Source organism: Haliotis rubra, unplaced genomic scaffold (genome assembly GCF_003918875.1).
Source record: "Haliotis rubra isolate DU_JTF1 unplaced genomic scaffold, ASM391887v1 Scf134, whole genome shotgun sequence".
NCBI classification, from domain to species: domain Eukaryota; kingdom Metazoa; phylum Mollusca; class Gastropoda; order Lepetellida; family Haliotidae; genus Haliotis; species Haliotis rubra.
In genome coordinates, this window is record NW_025765270.1 from 649707 (window position 1) to 669568 (window position 19862).

Below are 19862 nucleotides of genomic sequence, written 5' to 3' on the forward strand. Positions count from 1 at the left end.
CCCCGGACAGGCTAGAATGCACTTTACGGGGTGCAGTCCTCGCTGTTCGCTGTGGGGCTATTATAGTGCTATAGTGCTACCGCACTGTCGCACTGTCTCGCGGTAATTGCTCCGTCTCCCTTCACTTGCATCTTTAAGTCAAACAACCCTTTACGATCCTTAGGGTTAGGGTTTAAGGTTAGGGTATGGCACTCTTGCGATCCTTAGGGTTAGGGTTAGGCACCCTTTACTAGGGCTGCGCAATATAACCGATTTACCGGTATATACCGGTTCAGACATGAAAACGATACGTATTGCGATATGTTGATCGAAAACTGGTATTTTGACATACATTCGGAAATCTTCGGATATTTTTGTTTGTCACACCGGAAGTCATGCGTTTGGGTTGAAAAAGTTCACGGTAGATGGAACTGTTGATAAGAGTTACGCGGTATGTAAAATATGCAATCGTAAAGTAAAATAAAGGTTTTTAATAAAGCTTAATCAAGAATAGTGCTTTTGTTGTGTTTTTGCTTTATAAATCAAGCATTAACTTCTTGCAATGTATTGCAATACATATCGCAATATATGCTTTCGCATCGCAATATATCGCAATATGAAAATTCTCTGCAATACCCACCCCTACTCTTTGTTAGGCACCCTTTACGATACTTAGGGTTAGGGGTTTTCATTTCTCGCGCCTCCTCCTCACTTCTGTGCAAATGACCCGTTAAACGAGAACTCATTAACTGTGATGTGCTTGTGGTCCCGAGGTAGAGCGTCCGCCAATTACATCACTAATTAACGAAGTCAGTAATCTATCGAATCTGGTAGACTACTCCCGAGCGGTCATCTTTGTTGTTGTCGGTGGTTTGCCTGTGGCTTGGAGGAGGTACTGGATGGACTTGCCTTTCTGGAACAGAACGTCTATGCCTGCTTGCTGCTGATGTAGTCGTCTTATCTGGTGGCTGACTGCTGGGACATACGGGATACTTATTACAAAGGGTGCTGATTGCCGGCGGGGTGGTTTATGACTTGGGTTGAGGGTGGTTCTGATGACATTGTTGACTAACTTCGGGGGGTACTGGTTATAATGGATGAAGACATTGTATAAATATGTGCTATGTGATCTTTGACCTTGTTGAATGTTGAAATAACGACAAATAAATAAATGGATATCTTTAACTCTTGACTGTTTTTCCTTTGGTGTGTGTGTGTTTCGTCAGGGGGTGATTTTGTCCTACGATGCACTTTTGGGGGGGATTTTGTCTGGTTACCGACCCCTTCCCTGTTATCACTTTGAGACCGTTGATAATTTATGGCTAGAGGGGTGATGATGATTGTTATGGAGAAGCATGTACAATGTGCATGACCCCCCTAACATTTATGTAGAAAGTAAGTGCCCCCCCTGCATGTCATGTACAAACTCAATGACCCCCCTGCCCCTTTGAATATTTTTATGTACAAAATTGCTGACCTCCCCCGAGTACATGTGTACAAAATTGATGACCCACCCTACCCAGAACAACATGTGTGAACCCCCTTAAAATCATCATCACCCCCTTAGCCATAAATTATGAACGGTCCCTTCCCGTATAAACCGCAAATCGGCACCTCACCCAGATTTCCAGTAGTAAATAGGTTTGATTTAAGGGGCAGGGCATGAACCTAACGATAGTGAAAGGGTGTTCGATCGGAAAGGATTACCTAACCCTAATTATTTTACAAGAGTGCTTGATTACATGGGTCACATCGAAAGGTTTAGGTTGCGTGGAGGCTGAAGGTAACGTAACCAAACGAATTGATAGCTATGGGAAATTTGTAGCCGTTTCCAAACCTGACAAAACAAATAAGATGGGGAAATAGACTTGAATATGGATTGATTACATAGCAGATAGAATTATTCGATAGCAAACCTTTTCTGAACCTTAATTTTGTGCCACCACCTCTGTTTAAACTCTGTTTCTACATCAGTTTTCATGCACGCACGCACGAGCACCCCCTCCAAAATAGTAAAGTGAAGTGAGCGCCACAGCCATTTACCTGTTGAAGACAATTTTGTCAAAAGTTCTCAAGCATGTTGCTGTAATATATGAGTATTAACAGTGAATGTCATCTTAATGTCTTAGACAAATTCCATTTTCCATTGAAATAGTTTGGATAATACTTTAAAGTGTCATACTTTGTTTGGAAATGTGTTGCAATATTTTATAACATTTAATACCTCCGTAACCTTGGTAACACTGTTTTGTTGCAGCCAACTATGGATATGGCCAGGGGTTTGTGACCAACTACCAGTATGATCCCTCACAGATAGCCTTCATGCAGCAGCAGGGGTACGACATGACAGGGCAGTATGCTGCTGCACAATATACCACGGACCAGTATACCGCGGGTCAATACGTTGCAGGCCAATACGATGCCTATGGCAACGTACAACAGTTCGAAACCTTCCAAGGCTATGGCAACCCACAGGTTAATAATATGTACATGCCCTTCAACACTCAGAATTCAGGGGCAGTGCCAGTGAAGCCTAAACAGAAAACAGGAACAGTTGCCCCGTATTCCTCTGCCAAGACTAATGCCCCAGGCTGTTACCCAGGGCCGAATACAAGTAAGGCAACTGCAGAAACTGCCACTGTTGCAAAGTCTTCCAATAAACCTGAAGAATCGCTCCCCACCCCTCCAGCAGAGTCCCCACCCCCACCCCTCAGGAAGTATCACCTCCACCCCTCCCAAACCAAGACAGAAACCCAGCCTGAATAAGGTTTCCATCAACATATCGTCTTCATTCTCCAAGGCTTTAACATCCAAAATCCAGTCAGTGTCTTCAGGATCAGTGCAATCAACTTCAAAAACAAATGAGAAACCTCCACTACAAAAGTCCCCACCAGCTAAAGATCCTGGACCATCTGAAGTGGCTGGATCATCTAATGTGAATGGAGCGTCTAAGGTGGCTGGTCCATCTAATGTAGCTGGACCATGTAAAGTGTCTGGACAGTCTAATGTAGCTGGATCATCTAATGTAGCTGGATCATCTGATGTAGCATCTAAAGATCCAGGACCATCTAAAATGGCTGGATCATCTCAAGAGGCTGGACCACTTAAAGATCCTGAACCGTCTAAAATGGCTGAACCATTAAAAGGTGTTGAACCACCTCAAGTGACTGAACCTATAAAGGTGGGAGAATCACCTACAGTAGCTGGACTATCAACAGTTGCTGAACCACCTCAAGCTGTTGAAGCATGCACAGTGTCTGAACAATCTAAAGTGGTTGAACCACCTAAAGTGACTGAACCTACAAAAGTGGTTGAAACACCTACACTGACTTTGCCATCCAGAATGATGATACCGTCTAAGAAACCAATACCAGGTAAAACGTTTGTACCAGCTAAACAGCCTGTTCAAGAGGAGAAAGAGGAAAGCGAGGAAGATGATGAAGAAGAGGATACTTCAAGGAGAGGACAGAGCAGAAAACTGACATTCCAAGAAAAGCGTATGTGTTCGCTGTCAGCACTGCTGTGTCACTTTGAAGGTGCAGGCAACCAGCCTCCGCAGGAACCAGAGGAGGATGAAGAAGAAGAAGAGGAAGAGGAAGACGTAGCAAAGCCCAGAAATAATAATGTTGTGACATTTGAAGAAAAACGAGCAAGTTCTTTGGCTGCCTTTTTGGATATGGTTCAAGAAAAAGAAGGTGTTGAGCCTACAGCCTTGACAACTGGTCCCCCTGTAAAGAAATACCCCAAGCCCTCCAAGGGCCCAGAGGTAGTTCCAGATATGACCCCACCACCCTTCATGTGTCCTGTAAGTTCTGGCGAAGGACAGGGGAGTTCCTCTAACCCCATTGCTCTATCAACACAGGCCATGCAATCGTTTCAGCAGAAGAAAGTCAAACAAGTTAAAGAAAACAAAGTTGAAAAAGAAAAACAGACTAGCACTCCCTGGAATTGGTTAGGAATCCGTAATGCCCATGGAAAGAAGATGGAAGCTGCCCACATGACAGGACAAGGGGGAGGTAATCCACATAGCTATGGCTCACAAGTCCCAGGCCTCACTGCCAGTGGTAAAGACAAGAGTGAGTTTAATTTCTTTTATAAAGTTCCCAAAGAAGCTTATTCATGCCCAGAAGAACTACGTGGTGTTTCCAAAAAGAAAGCTGTTCGTTTGGAAACACTAGTAAGACTGCGTTACTGCAAGTTGTGCAGTATTGTGTTTCCCAATACTTTTTCTGCGAAACAACACTATGAGGGAAAGAAGCATTACATCAAGCTACGTACGTACATTCTGAGCAGTGAACGCAAGGACGATGACGGGAATCCCATGTGTTGTAAAGTATGTAATGTCATATACTCGGATGAACACCACAAGGAAGTGCATGTCAATGGGAAGCCTCATGCCAAGAGAGTTTTGACTCTCAAGCAGAAAGGCATCATTCCTTTTGATGCCCCATTAAATGACCCTATGGTGAAGGGCCCTGCATTCAAGGACGAGAGTGACGATGAAGATGAGATTACCTTGGGGGATGCCCAGGTAAGATGTTGTGCTTGAGTGTGCATGAAGCTGCTATAGTATCATAGACCTAACATTAGACTAACGCTTAGTTCCTGAACATATATAATATTAATACCGTATATGACCGTCTATAAGCTGAATTTTGAGGACCGAAAAAAAGCAGTCTGTAGAAGGGGGTCGTCTTATCCATGGGTTATGCTTTCATGATTGTGATCAGTTCATGATTGTTGAATGGGGTAAAATAAGCAAGCCAGTTTGTTGCTACAATAAATATGATATTTAGAGAAGCAAAATATATTATGCATTTTCTGTCAACTACACTTCCGTGAGTAGACACAATATATATGACTGTGAATTCTTTGAATAATGTGGACCAAAGTTATAATTATTGGTAACTGCCAGTTGTCTGTGGTCTGTGTTTGCCGCGATTAGGACCCCATCGCAGGGGATCGACTTATGCACGAAACATACCATTTTGACACTGATTTTAAGGGTCAAGTTTGGGGGTCGTCTTATCCATGGGGTCGTCTTATAGACGGTCATATACGGTAGTAACAAATAAACCCATTTACATTGAAAAGAAGCCCCAGTGAGATGAGAGATTCTGAACCTGGGGAAATCTAGACTTGCTTCATTAACATGGCTTTAGCACTGCAGAGAGGGCTTGGCAGTAGGGAAAATAATGTGGTTCAGGGACTTGAGACAGACTAATCTAACATTTGATAGGGTGGAAGACGAGGTTGGAAATTTTAGGGGAAAAGTCTTGAAGAATATGTATTATGGATCAGAAGCCTTGAAAATGAACAAAATGTTGTGAATATTCACATTTTCTCTCAGTTCCAGTTTGTAGCAAAACAGAAATATTGAGAATTGGTTACTCCAGTAACTCCAGTAACGCTCCGCGAAAAGACAAAAGTCTACATGATGTTGGGCTTCAAGCAGTACCTGAAGAAATGTTCCATTTCTAAAACTCACTCACTTGTATTTGTTGAGTTACAACATTTAGTTTATATACTAGGCACAAGAAATAAGGGAACCCCCAAATGGAATTTGTAGTTGAAACAATGCTACATAAAAGTTGCAAGCTGATTGCATTCGAACCCAGATCGGAAATCACTTATGGCTGACACCACAGTCAGCACCATGTTACCATTACCACACTTGCATTCTAGCCTATAAAACTGACAGTAAGCGTGTCCCACTATCTCTTGTGAAAATACCACCTCGACAGTACCTGACAAAGGCACAGAAATGGCAGGCCATTGGCATGATAGAGGGTGGACAATCTCAGCATAGTGTTGCCGGGTTCTTCAGGAAGTCCAAAAGCGTCATTTCCGTCTCATCAACCTCTACCGTCAGACATGGGGTGTTAAAATGAGGACCGGTCGAGGAAGACGCCCTAAAAACACCCCCCAGACAAGACAACTTCCTGATAACTATAGCTCTGAAGAATCGATTTGTCACAGCCCCGGATTTGAAGATGGAATAGGAGCCATAGGAACACGGATTTTGAACTCTACTGTACGAAACAGGCTCCGTAGCAGAGGTCTTATGTCAAGACGTCCATTCAAAGGTGTGACGAGGACAGCTAACCACAGACGTCTTCGTTATCAGTGGGCTCAGCAACGTCAGATGTGGGGGAACCGGCAATGGCGACATGTGATGTTTAGTGATGAATCCCGCTTTTGTTTGCGATTCAGGGATGGCGACGCCGAGGAGAGCATTATGGGAGACCCACGGTACAGGAACACGATTCTTATAGGGGCTGCTCTATCATGGTCTGGGGAGGAATTTCCTTCAATAGGAGGACTGATTTGATTCTTGTACTGGGTAATGCGACTGGCCAGCGGTATATGGATGAGATCTTACAGCCACGCGTGGTTCCAATGGCTCACAGGGCAGGTCGAAGTTTTGTGTTTCAGGACGATAATGCACGTCTTCACAGAGCTCGTGTTGCCGTGAACTTCTTGCAACAACAAGGTGTTACAACTTTAGCCTGGCCAGCTAAAACACCAGATCTATCCCCTATCAAACATCTGTGGGATGTGTTAGGGTGTCGAGTGCCTCTCAGGGAGCCTGCACCAGCAAATCTTGATGTGTTAGGTAGAGCACTGCAGCAAGAGTGGCACTTGATTCCAAGGGCGACAATTCAGCGGTTGGTGTCCAGCATGCCTGCAAGGTGTCGTGCATGTATTGCTGCTCATGGTGGACACGCTCGTTATTAAGTATATCTGACATACTTACCGTACGGTTGTGCTGATTAAATTATACATGCTTCACAAAGTTGAGGGGTTCCTTTATTTTTTGTGCCTAGTATATGTCAACATGGTTTTTGCTATTCCATTTCTTTGAATCATTGACTCAAAATTCATTTGAGCTCTACTGGGTGAATCACCAGTAAATCTGGGAGAAACTCTAAGCAGCTGATTGCTGTTTCAGACGAATCCACTCAGTGTTCTTTATCTCACCACAGTAGGGTATATAGTGGTAAATGATCATGTCCAGTGAGGTTTTACTACAAACTTCACATTTTCATGTTGTCGCCTGTTTCGTTCATCTAAAAAAGGTCTGGCCCCGATTTCTAGAAACAAACTTAAGTCTGAGTTTTGACTTAAGTTAGAGTTTTTACTCAAATTTTTAGAAAAATGCAGGATAATGCATTTCCCAGAATAAACTGTAATCGATATTAAACTCAAACATAGTAAACAATTTGAGTTTGGTGGATAGATTACTAAAGTTCTTTGGGCTTTTTTTTATTATAAAAATGCAGTTGAGTTAAAAATTCAGCTGTTTCAAATTGTCAAACTCAGTTCGAAATTTGAGTAAAAACTTAAGTTTGTTTCGAGAAATCGGAGCCTGATGTAGTATTCGAGTGCACACATTACACAATTTTCCCGAAACCATCACCCAAGATGTGGTTCCTGCGTTGTACTCAAATGTGTACTGTATGCACTATTCATATTTCTCCTTGCAGGCCTGGGACATGACAACCATCAACTCCACAGAACGGATGTGTCCAATCTGCAAGGTGGGCTTTTCATCAGTGTACTCTGCCCTCCAGCATTACCACGGCAAGCTGCATGACAAACGGCTTAATGGTGCTGCCGCTCAACGCAAACTGACTGTTGATGACATCATCATAATGGGGTAGGTACAGAAAACATTTGACACGTGTAACCTGTCAGAATATGATACATAGAGATTATTAACCGGGTGTGTTTCAGTATCATTAATATCATATATTAGGAATAAAAAATTGTATTATGCGAGCCTTTGGAGACACACAAAGTTAATAATCTCTTTATCATATAATGTCATTCTTAAAATTACTCTAAAAAAAGAAGCAAATTGTACGTGAATTTATATATGAAGAGAATCGAGCATTCGCGTAAGAATACTTAGCGGCACACCAAGGGGAAGGTTATTCATGACGGCTGCATATGGTTGTGACTAGTCGCTAATACAGTGCAAACAACTCATGCTTAAAATATGATCTTTCTGTCAAAAAAGAACAACAAAATCAGGCAGGGTTTTCTTGGTAGTGTTTCTATTTTCATTGCAGGTAATCACCTCATCAATATCAGTTTCTGATACCTGAAGGAATCGATTCGTCGTTGTGATCGATAGATCGAAATCTTTGGTTGTTACCTTTCTTAAACGATAGCCTGTCACTCATGTCTCATAATCTGTACCTTCAAGTTGAACGAAGTTCTCCGTTTCATGTTTTCCAAAGTCAATTACTGCAGTAACGACTCCAGAACCTCTGTCATCAATTCTACAGAATCACCAATTTTGATAACGGGGGCAGCCATGTTTGTTTACAAACTCGTTGACGCAACATAAACTCGCGACTATGTCATCAATGAAATGTTAAACGTTTTAGGATTCACATGGCATGTATGGAGTTTGAGAAAGTAGTTTGTGCATTGACGTAATTTGCATAGTTGTCAGATTATGATACCAAGTTTATTGCTTTATTGCACTGATAACGCCCTCCATTAGATGATAAAGTCTTTGACATTATAAAGTTCCTTGTATATGTTTGTAGGGTAGCCTAGTCGTTAAATCGTTCTCTTGTCACACCGAAGACCCAGGTTTGATTCCCGACATGTATGAAGCTAATTTCTGGTGTCCCCAGCTGTAGTATTGCTGGAGTATTGTTAAAAGCAGTGTAAAACTAACTCACTCACTCAATGTAGATGTAAAATAATGTTACTGTTGAAGTTTTCTGTATGGTTTTGGAATCTAAAAACATTTTTTAATTCCAGAGCTGATGAGGTGAAGTATGAATGTATAGTGTGCAGTGTAAGCCTTAACTCCAGGGAGAGCCTCAACGAACACATCTGTGGCTACAAGCATCAGAGCAAACTCAAGTCTCGACAAGTCTTTACGAAAGGGGCAGGAAAACCTGGCACGAGGGGAGGGATGAGAGGTGGAGGGAGGGGTGGGGCTGTGAGTGGCCGAGGTGGCGGACCGAAAACTTCAAGTTACCTTTCACGAGGTAAAGCAGGAATCATCCAACCACGCCCTGCAGATAGGGGGCAAGGGGGCGGGGCAGGGGCAGAGGTAACTATGGACATCAACCAGTCTACCAAACAGGTCATCAGGCTGGGTACCAGGTGGGAAATCAAGGTGGCTTCCAGGGTGGGTACCAGGCAGGCAATCAGGGTGGGTTCCAGATGGGAAATCAGGGTGGGTACAATGGTGGGTACCCGGCAGCAAGACAACAGGCAGGAGGTGTCTACAATGGAGGCCTCCAGATGACTCAAGCACACGGCTCTGGAAATGCTATTAATAAAGGTATGGTCAATGAAACTGTTCAAATCAGAATTGATTTCATTACGTTTTTGTTAATGGAGTCTGCACAATGTTGTTTTATGTTTATAAATTTTTAAAAACACATTCAAGTCAGTTTTGTGTAAACATATTAACAATAACAGCATTGCAGACTGCTATTTTAACATAAACTTGAGACTACTGTAGACAACATTAGTTTGATTAATGTCACTAGTTACATGTCACTGTGCAATGTAGGGCCGGTGGGGTAGCCAAGTGGTTAAAGCGTTCGTTTGTCACGCTGAAGACCCGGGTTCAATTCCCCTAATGGGTGAAATATGTGAAGCCCATTTCTGGTATCCCTAGCCGTGATATTGGTGGAATATTGCTAAAAGCGGCGTAAGACTAAACTCACTCACTCACTGTGCAACTGGGCTTGTGAGAGGTAACTTGCTGTTATACACCATAGCATCAGTACTTACATTCAAACAAAAATGTCAGTACTCACTTTTTCCCTCTGTCTCTCACTGTCCCTTTCTTTTTTGTAAATTTCTACATACATACATCGACATGATTCATGGTGTCCTAAGCAATTGGTGGCACTCTCAGATATTCATTTGAGCATTGGGTCAAATGTCTGCTGATTGGTTGTAGGTGTAAAGTCTGCTGATTGGTTGTAGGTGTAAAGTCTGCTGATTGGTTGTAGGTGTAAAGTCTGCTGATTGGTTGTAGGTGTAAAGCGCCCCTGGGGCCAGAGCCAGCCACAGAATCCAGCAAGCACCTGCAACCCATACCCTCAGTTTGTCCAGTTCCAGCCAGCCAGCAAGAAGTTCCAGACTCAGGAAGGGCTCATCGTGACAGGGCCTCAGGGGCAGGCCTTCATGGACCTGGGGTACTGACCTTAGAATCTCCTGGGAGGACTCTCCTGGTACATGAGGGAAATTAAACACTTAGGGAAGGATGCCTCTCCTCCTTGTGTGTGTGTGTTTAGGGGGGAAAGAGATTTGAACAATTATGGATGGATACTTTTCCTTGTGCGTGAGGGAATTTGACTTTCGGATGTATTTGAACATAAGGGAATTTGAACATATGGATGGATGCTTTTCCTTGTGCGTGATTTAATTTGAACATGTATGGATGTAGGCGTCTCCTTGTGCATGAGGGAGTTTGAACACATGAATGTCAAGCCAATTTCTGGTATACCTTGCTGTGATATTGCTGGAATACTGCTAAATATGCTGAAGGTGATGTAAGACCTCACTTACCACACTCAGAGACAGAATTGTTGTGTACTGGTACACATTTGTACTTTGTTCACACGCTATATTTATTGTTTACTTATGTTATCATTTTTCTGTTTCTTCACATTTTTCTGAAAAATTATTTGATGTCATGCCTGTTTTGTGTGAACAAAATTTCTATTCCTTATCCATAAGAAATGTGTGCTTTTGTTTGAAGTCATATATATCAGTATGTTTGAAAGGCAAATATTGATCATGGCAATATGACTTGTGAGTATAGGTTCAGACCAGTGAACATCCGGGTTAGAATTGGTCTTCAGTAACTCACGCTTGTCGTAAGAGGCGACTAATGGGATTGGGTGGTCAGGCTCGCTGACTTGGCTGACACATGTCATCGTATCCCAATTGTGTATATCGATGCTCATGTTGTTGATCACTGGATTGTCTGGTCCAGATAATTTTTTATAGACCGCTGCCATATAGCTGGAATATTGCTGAGTGTGGCGTAAAACCAAACTCACTCAATTCAGATTCGAGGTACTAAAATAACCTTCCTTGTTAAGTTTACCTTACAAATTAACCAGGTGTGGTAATATTACTTTTTCAAGCAGTGTTTCTATTGCATCTGTTATGTTTTCATTTCAACTTTTTAAAATAGTAAAGAGGTAACAGCAGTGTTTGCCACCTGATCATGGCTGATGGTATTACAGAAAGACCTTCATCTGTGTTCAATGGCTTCCCGATTCACACTGTATGCTGTTATATATTTTTTTTGAATTTTGTATATATTTGGAAAAGGTAATAGTCAAATACTGTGGAAATCATTCTGCTTCAGTGCTTTTTTCAGGATGAATACTTCTTAGACATTGTGTTCTTGTCAGGCATGCATTTGTGAATCAGTAAAAACAGATATATACAACATACCTTGTTTGTATTTTTACTTTTGGTTATTGGGATAACAGGCCTCACCATCGATATTACTCCACAATACCATCACTTGTTAATACCTGACTGGTAGATAACAGGGACATAGAGGGAATATATCTTGTAACAGTCACTGGTTAACAGGCCTGACCAGTGATACTACACTACAATACCATCACCTGTCAATAGATGACTGGTAGATAACAGGGACATAGAGGGAATATATCTTGTAACAGCCACTGGTTAACAGGCCTGACCAGTGATACTACACTACAATACCATCACCTGTCAATAGATGTCTGGTAGATAACAGTGACATAGAGGGAATATATCTCGTAACAGTCACTGGTTAACAGGCCTGACCAGTGATACTACACTACAATACCATCACCTGTCAATAGATGACTGGTAAATAACAGTGACATAGAGGGAATATATATCATAACAGTCACTGGTTAACAGGCCTGACCAGTGATACTACACTACAATACCATCACTTGTTAATACCTGACTGGTAGATAACAGGGACATAGAGGGAATATATCTCGTAACAGTCACTGGTTAACAGGCCTGACCAGTGATACTACACTACAATACCATCACCTGTCAATAGATGACTGGTAAATAACAGTGACATAGAGGGAATATATCTCATAACAGCCAATGGTGGTTGGGGCGAGCATTGAAACTGGACATCTTCAGTCAGCTTATTCCTTTGCCGTAGGAAAAAACACAAGCTACCAGCAGCAAAAGAAACAATGCTTAGTGGAACTGATGAAATTGTTAAGATTCACCTGTTTGAATCTTATACATTATCTGACATTATATACTTGTACAATTCATATACATGTAAAGTTGACAGTATATACTTTATGTATGTGTTCTACACGTTGTGTACATGTTATCAGATATTACTGTTATGTAGATTTTTGTAGACAATTATGGAGACGTTAATTTTCATGTACATGTTTTACACGTCCCGTCATGTCACACATGGTTGTATGAAGATGGTCTGGGGCGTGAGTCTGGTGTCGACAACTTTGGGGAAACCCACAAGCTGACAAACCAGTAAACAATGGAATCAAGAGGTTTGACCCTTCCATCAAAGGTTTCACCTCGGGGACGCGACTTGATCTGCATCTCCTGCAGGTTATGGAATCCCAGGTTTTAGAATATTCAGCAACTCTCATGAAAAATACTCCATTGCAACAAAAAACATCAGGCTACGCCTGCATATAAAAAAAGAAGTTAAGACGAGACAAGTTAGCCTTGCTATGTTTATTTATTCAAGTAACATTTCCAAGTGTATATAATACTGTTGATACACACTGCAATATGCAGATTACTAATGCTCACAGTCCTGTATTGATAGCACTGATGCTCCTCACATGGAAGTAGTACCTCCGTCCTTATGGTTCACCTCAAGATATTGGAAATGGCTTACAGGCTTACAAATACAGCCACACTTACAAAAGGAAGCTGAATTTATATTTTGGTGATTTTTGGAATCTGGCGTGGCTGTTTTCAATGCAGGAATAGTATTGTATGATAGTACACAACGATCCCCAAAAACATGTCCAGCCACATTTCATTTTGGCCTCTTTTTACAATAATTTGGAATAAATTTGCAATCATTATCAACAGTGTACTATTTTGTCAGTTGTCTGCATTGATGTAATACACATCTGTTTGGGTTAAAAAGGGATAGTAAGATTATACTTGTAAAGTTGAAATTGATTTGAAAAGTTCTCACTAACTCTTTTGAATATAAGGCAGGGCCGCCTGCATCCTCCATGTATGTGCAGCAGTGCACACACTGCCGTATGGGAAAGACATCATGGACCCCAAAAACTGTGCCATATCGATGATTGTCGAATAACGCACAAATTGTACAAAATTCACTGATTTTTTTCTCTTATGAAATTTCAGCTCCTTCTACAGCATAATATTTTCCGACTCCAAATAGAAAACAAGACGCATGATCAAAAATAGAACACCATATTCTTCTCCTGGCCGTTATTAATGTTACACCTCGAAAGTACATGACCTAAGGCTAAATGTATGAAAATAACTTTACAAAGTGATTGATCTGTGACAGGATTAACATGAAGGTACGTGAACTAAAGCATGGTCATTCAAAACAGACTTCAGTGCATATACAGAGTAATCTTACACAAAATGTAGCACCACATACTTTAAAAAAACACACCTTAATGTCAAAAAGCAAAGAAATGTAGCACTAAACAGTTTGAAATTCATTGTTTATTTATTCAACAGTAAGTGTTGAAAAAATTCCAAATTTAATACAAAATATGAAAAACATTCAGTACAAAATACTCTATGCCTTGAGTCCATGACAGTAGAAAATAGTTGACCATCAGATGATTCCACAGTATTTTCAGTTATGACAGGTAATTGTAATTCCGTTTTCCCCAACAGTGTGAGAGTTCACAACACTGATAACGGCATTACATATACAGAAGTGCATGCTGGGTAGTGGCTATAGCATAAACAGCAATGCTGAGTACTCGTGTAATTCCTTCAATGATACGCACTCAGGTTAATGACATAATCAGTTGCAACCAAAACCGTCCATACCAACAGAAGCAGCGAGCCAAGACCACAATAATTTACAGCTAGATGTCGATGTAACTGACCAACAGTTTATACCTTATCCTCCTACACACTTTTGAAAATACTAAATCTTGCGGTGATTGTCAAGGATGCCCAAATAAACGTCAATCGTAATGAACAATACACAAGTTTTAACCAAATCAATATCGTACAGATAAACACACTATTATCATACAAAAAGGTTTAGTCTGGTCCAATATTACTCTTGTTATGTTAAAAACAAAGAAAGGTTTAAATTTTTTAATATTTAAAAATGAATTTAATTCCTTTCAAAGTTATCATGAGAAGATCGTATGTAAACTGTTGGCTGTTTTGGGAATAATTTAAGCACTTAATCATTAAGACATCTGATGTATTTCATTGATTGTAGTCTCAGCTCATGAAAATAAATATCAGGTATTACTAACAGTAAATGATTTCACAAGTGAAAATATGAAACTTCAAACAAAAACATGGGTGCAAATAACCCAACAGCAACAAATCACAACAGAATTATTAGAAAATGTTTGACATCAAATATGTTTCATTTCACTCTATTTCACACCAAGTGAAGTATTTCATTATGTGAGATATACAATACCAAATGGAGGACATGAAATACAAAATGGATGACGCGATTTGGCATATAATGTTAATCATTGATGCAATGTAGATCTATAATTTAATAGCATTGTAACTATGTACACTTCTGTCAAAAACCATATCTCATTTTGCATTTCAAAAAACTGCATACAATGCGGACTATGTTTAGGGAAAATATGAGCCTGCTGAATTCAAACATTTGATTATTAGGCACTGACTGTGAAAGACAGGTACTTGCAGGCAGCAAGTCATAAACATATTTCATGAAGGTGCTTAAAAGGGGTCCTATTGTTCATATTTCGGTCTTAAAGGATGAGTGAGATGGGTTTGGCAGTACTTTTGTCCAATTCTTCAACCACCTCTTTTCCTAATGATCAACTGACTTGTTGATAGATATCTTACACTCATATTAAATAGTTGAAAAATACCAGCTCAAGGAACAGCACATATAAACACAACATGCTACGAGTTACATATATTGTTTGTATCCAACGACTTCAGTATGTATAACATACTGTATTAGTTCTATTTATCACCTTTAATGTCAATAAGCATCATTATTGTAAATAGGTACTGTTGTTGCTTGAAACAAAGAATGAGATATGAGTTTTAACAACCAAACATCGACAATGGAGTGTTAGTTACTATGGTAACAGAGCTAGGGCAGTGTGTCTGCTTGAACCGCTGACTGCCTAACTGTCAAGACATGGAATGAAATTCTGGCAATTGTATATACAGCAGTATCTGAAGCTGCAACCTGGGATCACGTGATCCTCCACACCGAAACCTGTGCCTGCAATCGTAGTATTCACAAGTAATCGTGGCCACAAGTAATATGATCTCATAATGTGAAATGAAACTTAGGTGACCATGCAGTTGGATCACATGATCCACCAACGTGAAAAGGTATCAACATTTGCAATATCAAACTGGATCACATGATCCACAAGCTTGAAATGGTATTAACATCTGCAATATCACATTGGATCACAAATTGGATAGCTCAAAGTGATGGATCATGCGATACCTCACAGAGATGGATCATGTGATACCTCACAGTGATGGCTCATGTGATACCTCACAGTTATAGATCATGTGATGCCTTCAGAGCACTAACTTACTTCAACAGGTAATACTTATACAGACAGGATCACGTGATATCCAACAGACAACCGCAGCATCTGATCACATGATACCCTACAGTACATGAGTAACACACGGACAGGGATCATATGATCCCCAGTCTACACCAAGCATATAGTTGAAACAGCACTGATCACATGGTTGCCTACAGTAAAACCTGTAGCTTTATAACATGTGCAGCTGACAGCCAACAGCTGCATCGACCACAGACATGAATTATGTGATCCATCTTCGATATGATATGAACAATATTTACGCAATTGTTACATTAGAAAAAACAACACACACATGAAAATGTAAAGATTCTAAAATTAGATACTCTGGTTAGTTGTGAGTGCTTGTCCACCTCTGAGGCCCTATTCGGACCTAAACACCACAAGTGAGAGAATTATCACAAAACAAGCCAGGCTTTTGATTACTTCCCAAACAAACTGAACAGCCAAACTAACTGTCGGCAGAGAAATACATCCAAGTACTGTTACAGGTTATCACTGGAATGTAAAAATAAGAGAATAACTGACACATATCGATGTATCCTCAAACACTAGGTCACAAGAATCAAATTCTTCTACTAAATAAACAAATTCTTCTCATTATTATTCATGACTTCTTTGATGGGCATTTTAGAAGTTGAGTTGATGAAGAATAATGACAATTATTATGGATATACAACTTCTTTTATTCTGTGGAGGCGACGTTTGACATAGATTCTTCAATTGTCAGCAATGGATTCCATTGCTTGACAACGATATTAGAATCTATGTCTAAAACGTCCTCCACAGAATAAAAGAAGTTGTATATCCATAATAATTGTCATTTTTCTTCATTATTATTCATGGTCTAAGCATAAACATTGTGGGTTCACTTTCCGGCTGAAAAACTTAATTCTAATTTGGCGAGACCAATTTCATTCCCTGTTCTATAGACTGTCAAGAAAATTTGCCATAACAATATGGAATAGGGTTAAATATTTTCAAATGTGAAATTCTGATGAATTAATACTTATTTTCAATAAATAATGCTTGTTTAATAGGATGTTCGGATGCTGTCAGGGATTTATCTCGACTGCTAAGAGGACCAAGCCAATGGTACAGATTGTCACTATAACCAATGTTATAGGTTCATAAAAGTGTATTTCACTTATAACGATGGCTTCAAGATTACATTTTTCAGATAATTACATTTATTTTAAAATCATAAAAACCTCTGAATTTGGGAAAATAAGAATGTTATTTCAAAGCTTGCATGCCTAGGATACACAATTTGGAATCGGAGATAAATCCCTTTTTGGAATTAACTATTAAATTAAATAGCATATGTTCATATTAAATAACACACTGTTGTAGTTTAATTAGAATGTTATAGTACTTTGTTAAATAGCTTGAGAATCTTATATTGAAGGAATATGTCAAGTACAGTATACGGATTCCAGGTTTTCAAAACATGGCCTAGTTGAACATAGCACGAGACATGAACTGTCCTCCAAAGAAGTACTACACTGTGTTGACAGGTATTTGAACCCAACACATGTTCACAGGAACTTACATTGACTGGGCCTTGCTCCACTAAGCTTTATGCAACTACTGTCTTTAATTTTGAGGGACAGTTCATTGAGTGAGTTTGCAAGCGAGTTTAATTTTATGCCACGCTCAGCAATATTCCAGCTATATGGTGGCAGTCTGTAAATAATTTAGTCTGGACCAGACAATCCAGTGATCAACAGCCTAAGCATCAGTCTACGCAACTGGCATATATCAACCCAGTCAGCGAGCCTGATCACCCGATCCCAACAGTTGCCTCTTATGACAAGCATGGGTTACTGAAGATCAATTCTAACCTGGATCTTCACGGGTTGACAGTCGATTGCCTATTCTCAGTTAGATAATGGTGGCCCGGCTACAACCACATGGTCTGTTATCAACAGATGTGCCACAGCATGGACCGTAAAACAGACAGAAATGCCTCTACAGGAGAGTTATAATATAGTCAGCAATAAACATGAAATTTGACCACTAAGTCTTACAAAAAACGTGTGTTTGTTAAAACCCCTCTGTAGGGTAGTGGATGACTCCGCTGCATTAGTGCTCAGTGGAACAAGACCTGTCAGAGTTACACTTACAAAAAGTTACGCTAACAAAACACAAAGTTGAAGATATGTTTGTCAGCAACAACTATTGCCACAAAGAGATTGTACCTGACTAGATGGAACTAAGTGGTTTAAACACATGGGGGTGACCAAAATAGGCACCTCAGAGACTGATCACAGTATGACATCACCCCATGTAACCGTGGTTACCTGGAATCACCATGGTTACAAAATCCCTTTGAGCATACACATTCTACTGTGCTCGTGAGACATAGGAAGTACACTTGTGAAAAAGGATTCACCTTCGTCAGAGACATGTAATACTCACACCTGATAATGTGGACTAGTTCACTTCATTGAAGCTTGTCAAAAGATACTTTGGCCATTGATAAGAATTTACCATTTCTAATTGATGTTTGCTAAAACTATAGACTGATCTACAATTTGGCATCTACTGTGGCTAGCATGGATGGCATAGGTTGTATACTGACAGCGTTATTTTCTTTCACCAATGATCTGTCATTTACAAGGTAAAATGTTCGCAGTTTACACTGATCAAGTAAAAGTGAATGTGAGTGAGTTTAGTTTTATGCCGCTTTTAGCAATATTCAAGCAATATCACAGCGGGGGACACCAGAAATGGCCTTCTCACAAAGTACCAAGGTGTGACACCTGGTCTTTGGCTTGACAAGCTACCCCAGCACCCCAATTTTGAGTGAGTGAGTGAGTGAGTGAGTGAGTGAGTGAGTGAGTGAGTTTAGTTTTACACTGCACTCAGCAATATTCCAGCTATATGGCGGTGCCCCAATTCTGAATGACAATATATACTGTTACTGAAACAGTCTGAACGATGGCAGGGTACTATATAAAACAACATTCTGAAAAACACACAAATCATTTCCTGCTAGAAAGTGCCCATCAGGAATCTGTTGTATAGTTTAGCTGTATTTTGACAAGCTTGGTTAGGAAGGGAGACAACTCAATGCTTAAAGTGCCATAGAGGCATTGACTCAATGATGAAATGTCTGACAGTCTGTTACAGTGAGTGAGTTAGTTTAGTTTTATGCTGCACTCAGCAATATTCCAGCTATATGGCGGCGGTCTGTAAATAATCAAGCCTGGACCAGACAATCCAGTGATCAACAGCATCGATCTGCGCAACCAAGTGTGTGTCAACCAAGTCAGTGGGCCTGACGACCCGATCCCGTTAGTCACCTCTTATGACAAGCATGGGTTACCGAAGATCAATATTCTAACCCGGATCTTCACGGGTCCTGTTCTTACAGACAAAGCTCTACCATATGTATACATTTTTCGTACATGTTGCAATATGTTAACATTATGTGTGTCTTACCGCTTAGGTTATGAGTGATTATGAGATTATTCAGTTTAAGATGAATGCCAATATCATAAATTTGTCAAATAATCTCATTGTTGGTGTTATATAGGCTGGAAATCCAAAAATCAAAGCCATCTAATAGACAGATCAGGTACCAGATACAATATCATCTTAAATAATACCAGATAAAGCTTACAAAAAGTGACTATAGGTCTTTGGTTGTATCTTTTGATTACGGAAGATATAAAATACGACAATTAATAAAACAATGTCTGTTGTAGTATCAACTTGAACATGAGCAAGATTCACCTGGGACTAACGTTTTCGCTGTAAATGTTTGTAATGTATGTGTGTAGACCTCAAAACAAAACACTGACAGAAATCACACGATGAAACGAACCATCAATGTTACTTACCTAAACAAATATGAACATATTCATACATACCACTCAGAAGGGGTTGAAGCAGATCCTAGTTGTTGATATTTCTGAAGTTAATCTGTCACGGCCTGACAATGATGAACTACAGTAACACAAACAATTAGGCGTCCTCGAACATCTTTTGAGTACATGCTGAGACTTAAAGCTGGAGTGAGTGAGTGAGAAATGGGCTCCACACATTGCACCCATGTAAGGAATCGAACCC

General features: G+C 40.2%; 1 protein-coding gene across 1 annotated transcript; it reads left to right on the forward strand.

Annotated features, from left to right (window-relative positions):
• The first annotated feature begins 1334 nt into the window (after positions 1-1334).
• LOC124267844 lies at positions 1335-10300 on the forward strand. Its single transcript, XM_046702834.1, has 6 exons — positions 1335-1374; positions 2237-2465; positions 2557-4510; positions 7467-7639; positions 8761-9292; positions 10001-10300. The coding sequence occupies exons 1-5, from the start codon at positions 1335-1337 to the stop codon at positions 9254-9256; spliced, it is 2892 nt and encodes a 963-aa protein (XP_046558790.1). The 3' UTR covers positions 9257-9292; positions 10001-10300.
• Positions 10301-19862: the final 9562 nt, after the last annotated feature.